Below are 10,335 nucleotides of genomic sequence, written 5' to 3' on the forward strand. Positions count from 1 at the left end.
GATCAGGGGCTTCCAACGCTTACCCCCACGGGGCCGCCCGAACTCATACTCCTCGTCCCTCCCTCGCCCCATCCTGGGCTTAGCTACCCCTCTTCCCCCACCCCTACCCCGCCTTCCTCCTCTCGGCCCCGCCCCGCCCACCCTTGAAGCGCATGCGCCGCCCGCGAGCGTGTGTTTATAAAAGTCCAGCTTTGGCCAGAAACTTCAGTCCGTTGGCTGCGGCGGCAGATAGGAAAGTGGTCTCAAGAACTTGGGTGCTATGGGCGCTCCTGTAGAGCAAGCGGTTACCATGGACGGGTTCCATGTAAGTCCAGTTTCAGCCTGTTTTTTTCTGAACTATTCAAACATATGAACGTAGAGCGCGGCCCCTCTCGGAGCGGGCAGACGCGTCCAGGACATTGGAGGGCTGGTGTCCCGGAGAAGGGGCGTGGGAAGGAGTTTGGGGCGCATGGCTACGTGGGGGTTAGGGATAGGATTGGAGTCTTTTTCTCCATAAGCAAAGGAGAAAAGATAGGAACCACTGTTTTGGTGGCTGCACGTGTCTCCCCCTTGAGCCGAGCGGCGCGCAGCGGACTTGCATGCTGTTTGCAAACAAGACGTCTGTGCACAAGTGCAGAGAAGGTGTGCCCCGCACTGCCTAGGGAGTCTCTTCAGAGGGTCTCTTCCTCGGCGGAGCGGGGTTTTTCTTTGGTGCGAATTACGTGAGATTTGAATTTAGAGGTGGAAGGCAGCGCCCCAGAACTGAGTTCCCTGAGGATGACTGCGCCCCGGTTAACTTCGGGCAAAGGCACTGGGAACCACTCTTGACGTTGGGCGCGTGTTCTCTGAACTGCGGGGCCCGCGGAGCTGTGCCTGCGCCCGGCGTAGTGAGCCGAGGGAGGGGAAGGCGGGCGGACCCGCGGGGCCGCTCGCCGCGGGGGGTCTGAGTGTTGGCCGCAGCTGGGAGGTGGCCGGGAGCCGTGCGCGAGCCTTGGGATTGAGGGAGAGACAGGGGTGGGGAGGGGGGGGGGCGAAGCGCCGCGAGTGAGTGAGCCCGGGGGTTCGGGAGTTTGGGATAGTGCAGAGGTGGAAGGAGTCCTTACAAGCAGCCCCCGCGCAGCAGCACCCGGTCCCGAGGTGGGCGCGAGGGAGGCGGGAGGGTGGGGCGAGGTCTGGGAGGGCTCCTGGACTGCCCGCCGCCGCGGCGCAGACGGGCAGGTGCAAGTGGGAAGACGGTTTGGCTCTCGCTGAGCCCAGTTGCGTTGTTTAACCGTCGGTGGTTTCCTGAAGGCTTTTGAAAAACCTTACTGGGGAGGCTTTTCTCCCCCCCGCCCCCCACCCCTCCAGCGGCGCGCAATTCAAAGGCGCTAGCCGCGGAGACGCCCAATCTCTCCCCCTGCACCCAGTCGGATAGAGCCTGGCGCGGGGCGGGGCGGGACCCCAGAGCCGCTGCCCGCAGGCGGGAAGCTGGGGGTGGGGGTGGGAGTGGGGGGTAGGGAGGGCGGGGAGAGAACACCGGGGCCTCGGAGCTGGACCACCCGGCCCCCAGCGCGCTCTCCGCCCGGAGGCGTCCAGCTGCAGACCTCCGACCCCATTAAGCGGCTCAGTGGTGGGGTGGAAAGCGACCTGGGAGGGTGAGGAAATGAAACTTGGGGCGAGGACCGCGGGTGCAGTCCCCGTGACCTTCCCCTCCCGGGATAATGCTGCCTCCCTACCTCCCACGCGCCAAGAGATAAATGTGGGTTCTCAAAGGCAGGCCCCCCCAGGAGCTTCAGCTGGGCGGGGGGCGGGGGGCTGCGCGAGAGGGGTTACTCACTTCTGACACCCCCAGCCTTTGCTTTAAAGCTTCATTCTACCTCCCTAACACATGTTGCTTGAAGTACACGATGGTTTGTGTTTAGACAAGCGATAAACGCGGGGAAAGCAGTTTTGTGCTTTAGAATAAAAAAGTCTACAGTCTTTGGGGTCTCTCTCTCACACACACGCACACGCCCACGCACACACACTCCTTCCTCCTGGCGAATCTTCACGCAGAAAGTTAACCCCAGCTCCTCAGAACCCACCCTCGCTGGAGTGGCCTCTGTTTTGTTTTGTTTTTTTCTCTGAAGGTTTTTTTCTAACCTCTAGTGGGCGGAGCAGAAGTTAGCAAAGACGCGACTTTTGAAACCTTCTGAATCTCCGCGCCCTTTTGTTCAAAACCAAGAATTTTGTAATTGGCTCTTCTAAAGAGGAATATAATGAAGTGACTTTGGGAGGAGGGTTCTAGGATTCTGGAATAATTTTCTTGTGCTTCATATTCCCAAGTACTTCAGTAGGAGCAGAATTTACTGAAGAAGGCTGGGCTGAGTTGGGTCTTAAAAACTGCTGTCTTAAAATAGCAGAAACGTTTTTGTTTTGAAGTTGAGGAATATCTGCTGAACTTGACATTGAATGCCTGTTCCCTTGCCTCTTTTGCAGATATACCCATCCGATAACTACACGGAGGAGGACATGGGTTCAGGTGACTATGACTCCATGAAGGAACCCTGCTTCCGAGAGGAAAATGCCCATTTCAACCGGATCTTTCTGCCCACCATCTACTCCATCATCTTCTTGACTGGCATAGTGGGCAATGGCTTGGTCATCCTGGTCATGGGCTACCAGAAGAAGCTGAGAAGCATGACAGACAAGTACAGACTACACCTGTCCGTGGCAGACCTCCTCTTTGTCCTCACCCTGCCCTTCTGGGCAGTTGATGCTGTGGCCAACTGGTACTTTGGAAAGTTCCTGTGCAAGGCTGTCCACGTCATCTACACAGTCAACCTGTACAGCAGTGTCCTCATCCTGGCCTTCATCAGCCTGGACCGCTACCTGGCCATCGTCCACGCCACCAACAGTCAGAGGCCACGGAAGCTGTTGGCTGAAAAGGTGGTCTATGTTGGTGTCTGGATACCTGCCCTCCTGTTGGCTATTCCCGATTTCATCTTTGCCAACGTCAGGGTTGGGGAAGACAGGTATATATGTGACCGCTTCTACCCCAACGACGTGTGGATGGTGGTGTTCCAGTTCCAGCACATCATGGTCGGCCTTGTCCTGCCGGGCATCGTCATCCTGTCCTGCTATTGCATTATCATCTCCAAGCTGTCCCACTCCAAGGGCTACCAGAAGCGCAAGGCCCTCAAGACCACAGTCATCCTCATCCTGACTTTCTTTGCCTGCTGGCTACCCTACTACATTGGGCTCAGCATCGACTCCTTCATCCTCCTGGAAATCATCAAGCAAGGATGTGAGTTTGAGAACACTGTGCACAAGTGGATTTCCATCACCGAGGCCCTCGCCTTTTTCCACTGTTGCCTGAATCCCATCCTCTATGCCTTCCTTGGAGCCAAATTTAAATCCTCTGCCCAGCATGCACTCACCTCTGTGAGCAGAGGGTCCAGCCTCAAGATCCTCTCCAAGGGAAAGCGGGGTGGACATTCTTCTGTTTCAACTGAGTCGGAGTCTTCCAGTTTTCACTCCAGCTAACACTGATGTAAAAGACGTTTATACATGGAAGAACTTTTTTTTTTTTAAAGTTACAGATTTTTTCCAGCTATCAAAGACTGACCAGTACTGTACAGTTTTTATTGCCTGTTGGATTTTTTCCTTGTGTTTAGTTTTTGTGAGGTTTAATTGACTTATTTATATAAATATTTTTGTGTTTCATGTTGATGAGTGTCTAGGCAGGACCTGTGGCCAAGTTCTTAGTTTGCTGTATGTCTGGCTGTAGAACTGTAGAAAAGGGAACTGAACATTCCAGAATGTGCAGTGAGTCACTTAAGCTAGAAATGACCCTCAGCTGTTTGTGTATAAATAATCTCTCCATTCCGGTGGAACACTTTCTTTGCCTGTTCTGAACTTGTTTGGTTACACTATGTGATTTTTTGCTGTAGAAGATGGCCCTTGGAGCCAAATCCTGAAGTAGAAATGCTGGTTTTTCATTTTTCAGGAGTGGGTTGATTTCAGCACATACTATGTACAGTCTTGTATTAAGTTGTTAATAAAAGTACATGAAAAACTTACTTAGTGTTTACGTTCTGATTTCCGTTGACATTCCTTCAGTTGGCAGAAGTCAAAAATAACAATAATAGATACATTGATGGCACGCCAGGTTCTCTCCTAGGTATATTAGTTATAATATTTTACTTAATCCTAGTCACAACTCTTACACTAGGTTCTGGTTCTATTATATTATTACTTGTCTATTATAGAGCAGGAAACCAAAGCACAGAAAGCCAAAGTGACTCAGTCAAAGGCATTTGGTAAGTAGCACAGCCAATATTTCAAACAGGTAAGATAACTTCAACATCTGAAGCCTCAACCACTATTAACATAGAAATTTAGAAATGTCCAGTCAGTACCTATTCCTATGAAAGAATCTTTCTGAAGGAGAAGTGTGCAGAAAGGAGAAAAGCTATGCAATGCACGTTAGATGTTCCTACTACTACTCCTTGTGTAGTCCAGGTCTGTGCCAGGCCAGGCATTGTATGCCTGTAGTATACTCTTCTCATCCAGTTCTCTCAATGTAGATAGCATCACTCCCTTCTCACCAACAAGGGAACCCAAGGTTCAAAGACTTTCCATAACTTGCACTTTTTAAGGGGACACACCAAGAGCTAATTCCATTTATCATTCTAGCCCTTGCTCTTAACCATTACCCACTATTATCACCCAGAACACCTGGTCATAAGTCAACTGAACTGTTATTGAAAATAAAGCCAAAAGTGAATGTTTTCTTCATAAAATTAACCATGCCCAAAATACTCCTCTTACAATATCTTCTATGCAAATATCAACACAATCTATTGCAACACCTAGCACCTGAAGGGTTCAACCAAGCAGATAAAAGTTAAACTGATGCTTTCAGAGCTCAAGAGAGGTTGACTGAAGCAAGCTCTCCAATTGCTCATATTTTGCATAAGACTTTGGAGTCTTATGTAACATCACCCTTAGCTATTTACACTATCATTGTGCAAGCCCCAGGCTCTTGAGTAAATTTCAGCTCCAGTCCCCATTTAAAGAGAATTTCTAAACTATAGTACCCTTACCTATCTCATTTAGAATACGAACAGGGCACTCCAGGCATGCACTCAAAGATAATAACCAAGATATAATTAAGGCAATATTTGCTCTACTTTTTGTCATTGTTGCTGGCACAGAAAATCCATTTTGGAGGGAAAAAATGCAATGTTTTATCTTTCAGAGGCAAATCACATTTGTTGAAGGCAAATTATAGATCCTGTGAAGGGAAATAACTTAATTACTTAAAATAGAATCCAATTTGGCTGTACATCTTTGCTGCAGTCTATGGATCTGGGATAGTTCAGAGTGGTATTCCTATTCCACTTGAGAATATAATTAGATTTTAGATAGGAAATTATCTTGAGGTTTCTTGGTTTTCCCTGGGAAGCCTAATTGGATCACCCTTCATTTAAGCATAGTTTTTCATGTACTCTTTCAAAGGCTTAGTCTTAAAGCCATGACCACTGTAAAAGCCTTCACTTGAACTTGCTCTATAAATATTTATTCTTGAGGAGACAATAGAAGAAATCCTTGGAAAGAATTTTTTTCTTTCACATCTTGGCTCGAAACCTCATCACCCCGGATTCCTCTGCTCTGCCCTGGAGTTACAACAAAAGGAACCAAGCTGAAACAAAATTCCCAGAGTGACCAGTCTTAATGGATATTTCATTCTCCCTTGGAACAAAGGTGGGATATCTCTTTTTCAAAAAGAGAAAAAGCCTGGTTCTCTCGCTGCCCTGAAAACAACCACCCCCCCCCCCCCCGCCCCCGACCCATCCCCTCCCACCCCCAATCATTCTCTGCCCAGACCCTGCCATGTTCCAAGCAGCTCCAAAGCGGTCCCTGTGTCCTGGTTGTCCTGCGGTGCTGGGAAACCCAGTCTGCTGGCCAGCCCTTGCATGAAGTGGCTGATTGTTCCCATTCCTCATCCCTTCTGAATGGGACCCTTGAAGGTCAGTAATGTAGATCCAGTTGTATAATGGAAGCTAAAATATTTAAATTATATGCATGCTGCCAATAATGGCATAAATGTGAATTCAAGTTAATAACATTAACCCCGTAACTGGAGAGGAAAGTAAATGTTTTCATCTTGCAAAAAACCTTTGTTATCCTAAATGTCCACTTGTCAATTCACCTCCCCCAACTGTGGCATACTCAGCCTCCTTTTGTGGTTATGCATGTATTAAAATAATAATTCTTGGATGCTCTTTTAAGAAGATAACCTACAGGCTTTATTTTAGTAACTCAACTAAGCATGACTTTCTCCTAGTTTATTGTCAGATAGTAAATAAAGGACCCACAAACAGAATTGAGTTGTCATTATTCCTATGTACTACTCACTTAGAAGGGGCAAGGACCGCTGGAGACAAAATTCACATCACCTAAAAAAATAAGCGTTCGCCAAGCCTTAGGAATGTGGCATTGCAGCCTGTCATCGTAGGGATTCGCTTAGCATGCTTTGAGGAGGTTTTCATCTGGATGCCAGTCAGTCCTGGAGGGATGCAGAAGTTAGCCAGAGGGATGACCTTCCCATGAGCAGAGTTTAAGGGGGATGCTGAAGCCTCCAGGGCCCATAAAGTAGTTTGAAGAGATCCTTTCAAAACAGTGCTTTTCAACCTGAGGGGTTGACTTCGCTCCCCAGGGAACATTTGGGAAGGTCTGGAAACATTCTGGGTTAACATTGGGGTCCAGGGGTGGTATCAGGTGTGGAGTAGGTGCCAGGAAGGCTGCTAAAAATCCTACAGAATATGCAGGCCAGACCCCCACAATTATCCAGCCCAAAGTGTCAGCAGTGTTCATGATTGAGGTCACTTTTTCAAGGTGAGGGCTATAGAGTGACAATATTTATGAAAATAAGAAAATATGATACATCCAACAAGAATAATCCCATGAACTTATTATTGGACAAAGTTCCACAGTCTCCCTTTAGCCTCCTTTACTCAACCTCGTTTCAGTGCATTCTTACTCGGATCTTACTCAACTCACACAGTTCTCTTCCACCCTTATTTCAACATTACTTTGTCCTAATGAACATGTATGTCTGTGTGTTTCCTTCTCTCAGGCCATGCTAAGAAGATATCCCACAAAGAGACATTAATGGCTGAGGGTGACTGCTGCGGATCCTCTAGCCCCCACCCAAAATCTGGCTCCCTACAGCCCACCATGTTCACTCATTTAATCCTCACCACAGCCTGTGACTCAATTTGGAACACTTCCCGTTTTTTCCTTTTATTTAAAAAATAAACAAGGAGTGAGGAGGTACCAGCCCATTGTTCCATTGTCTGCAACTGACTTGGATTCATTTAAATCAATCCTATTAAGTTCAACAATTAAAATTTTCAAAAATCTTTTGAAAATCCTTCTTTCAACTGAAATGCAAACCGCTTACAGCCTAAGTTAAGAGATCCACAATGTTAAGACGCTACATAAAGGGAAAGACTTTCAAAATCAAACAAATAAAGGTGCTCAACCAAACCATACCAGGTGCGGGGTGTTTATCTGGCAGAGCAGGTCCACGATTAAATTGATTTACATATTACAGTTCAATTAACTAGAACCCAACTCATCAACACACTTAATTAAAGGGAATTACTTCCTCATATTTGACTTAGAAGAAAAGTAATTTTTTTGAGAGCCCACTAAATTCCAGGCGTATTCATACATATAATCCTCCCAAGAGCCCCATCAGCCAATATTGCTATCTCCACTTTCAGGCAAGGACACAGTCAAAGAAGTTAAATTACAAATAAAGAGGGTATGTTCTTCCCATTAGACATACTGTAAATGGCATTAAAATAGAACCACCAAGTTCTAAGATATGTCCTCAAGTTCTCAATATACAGGAGTGGGCAAAAGTAGGCTAATGATACAGTAATGATAATAAGTAATACAATAAATACGAAATAAATAATAATACAAGAATAAACTGTGTTTCATGGACTCACAACTGTAAACCTACTTTTGCCCACCCCTGTAGTTCATTCAAAATTTGCTCTTTCCTGGGTAGGGTCCTTTATGATAACAAAAATAGTTACCATTCACAGTGAGGGCTTCCTACATGCCAACGTACTTTAATTATTTAATCTTCACAGCAGCCCTATACAGTGGGCATTATTATTTGTCTGTTTTACAGATGGGGAAATGGAGGCAAAATGTATCCAAAGTTACATATTTAATGAGTGGTAAAGCCTGAATTCCAACCCAGGCAGTCTGACGCCAGAGTTTGCCTTCTTAAGAACTAGTAACTTTATTACTTCCTATGATGTTAGCCAGAGTAATAACCAGGAGATAAAAAAGAAAAGATCTTCCATGCTCTTGAAGGCTCAATACTGGATCGTCGCCGAACTGTGCTTTTTAAAGTGACAAAGCAGACACTGACATTTCAAAAACATCTTCACTATTGGCCATTAAAATAAAATGTGTTTCAGTGTCTGGCACATAGTAGGAGCTCAATAAGTGCCAAATATGCAAATTAATAGACACTCATACATTCCCACTCCTGAGAGCACCCCGTGCTCTGAGCGTTCTGATGAATGTTTGTGTGTGAGTTGACTTTCTTCCTTCATTCTTTCAGACATTCTTTTATTGAATCATTTATTGAACACCCTAGGTCCAGCAGGTGTGAAAATTGTTCCCCGTATAGTGGAAGATATAGCCCTTTGGTGTTCTAGAAAATGCTGGGAAGTTAGCTAAATGGCTCTCAGACTTTCCAACTTCCTTACATCTAACAACGTAAAGTTCCCAGCAGCCTACCCAATTTTCCTGTTATTTAATGCCCCTGAGTCTTGCTTCCCCACTTAGTGGAGAGCAGATCCCCACCTTACAAGCTGGTGAGAAGCTCCCACACCAGGTCTCCATTTCACCAGCCCAAGGGAAGCTGTGTGCTTATGAGGATAAAAGCAGAAATTCTGCCAAAACTTTGGATTTGGGAAAGAGACCTAAAGGCCATTTCTTGGCCTTTTGTCCATAAGAAACAACTTGTCAGCCCCCTGGGATTGAAGGAGGAAATCTAGACCAATATCTGGGGCTCCTTCCTCTGATAAACCTACTCAGTCTCTAACAGTCCGAAGTGAGCTGTTCTGTCCTAAATACTTAGCACATGAAGTCTGCAGCATGTGGGCTAGCACAGATAGACATCTTCTGAAAAGTTAAAAGCAGCTACTGTGCATGCCATTATCATTATTTTTTTTATTTTAAAATAAATTTTGCTTCCCAACTCGTTTAATATCTTAAGACCTTTGCAGTCTAACATAATTAGTTGATTTCATTTGATTTGATTTGATGAAAAAATAATCAGAGTACATAAGGTGGTTCCAATGTAGGCTAAAATCATATAAATGTAGCCCAATTGGTTAGAACTTAATGTTTTAAAAGCCAGGATCAAGGGTGAGTCTTGCTAGGGCCATGTTTAAAGTAATGTTACATGTGCTCTAAGATGCAAGAACCATGTCTATCTTATTTATATCCGTATTTCCAGTGTCTAGACCAGGGGTCCAAAGCTTTTTCTATAAAGGACCAGATAGTATGTGTTTTAGGTTCAGTGAATCCTACAGTATCGGTCACAACTACTCAGGTCTGCCACTGTAGCAGGAAAGCACCCAGAGACAATTCATAGATGAATGAGCATGGCTGTGTTCTAATAAAACTTTACTTATAGACACCAAAATTTGAATTTTATATAATTTGTAAATACATTTTTGTTGGTAGTATTACAGATATCTTCCTTCTTCCCCCCTTTTATCCACCTCCTCCCAGCCCCTACCCACCCCCTCAATTTTAGCCTACATTGGTACCACCTTATGTACTCTGATTATTTTTTTCATCAAATCAAATCAAATCAAATCAAATCAAATCATTACCTCATATAATTTTTAAGGATCACAAAATATTATTCTTCTTTTCATATTTTCAACCATTACAAAAAGATGTGAAAACTGTTCTTTGTTCCTTGGGCTATGAAAAACAGGTGGCAGGTCAAATCTGATTTGTAGACTGTAGTTTGCTGACCCCTGAAATGCAGTAAACATGGGAGCAAGTGAAACTCTAAATATAGATGAGTTTACTCGTTAAGCTTAAGGCACCAAGAACCCCAGTGAACCAGTGACCTTCACCTATTTGCAGAAATATGACACCTGCCTCTTATACAGCATTTTACCATTCACAGAATGAGGTAGAACCCTAACGTGGTTCTGTGTGCTGGTCCGGGCTGTATTGGTTGGCAAGATCCTACTGCTTTGCTGAGTTTATCATTTGGGGAAGAATGGTCTGGGATAACAGAGTTGCCTTTTTTTAATATGTATTGTTTTATTTCAGAGA

General features: G+C 45.3%; 1 protein-coding gene across 1 annotated transcript; it reads left to right on the forward strand.

Moving 5' to 3' along the window:
• The first annotated feature begins 244 nt into the window (after positions 1–244).
• On the forward strand, positions 245–4,018 carry CXCR4 (C-X-C motif chemokine receptor 4). Its single transcript, XM_081096322.1, has 2 exons — positions 245–304; positions 2,437–4,018. The coding sequence occupies exons 1-2, from the start codon at positions 260–262 to the stop codon at positions 3,481–3,483; spliced, it is 1,092 nt and encodes a 363-aa protein (XP_080952448.1). The 5' UTR covers positions 245–259; the 3' UTR covers positions 3,484–4,018.
• Positions 4,019–10,335: the final 6,317 nt, after the last annotated feature.

This window comes from Myotis nattereri (assembly GCF_964212035.1).
Source record: "Myotis nattereri genome assembly, chromosome: 7".
Lineage (NCBI taxonomy): Eukaryota > Metazoa > Chordata > Mammalia > Chiroptera > Vespertilionidae > Myotis > Myotis nattereri.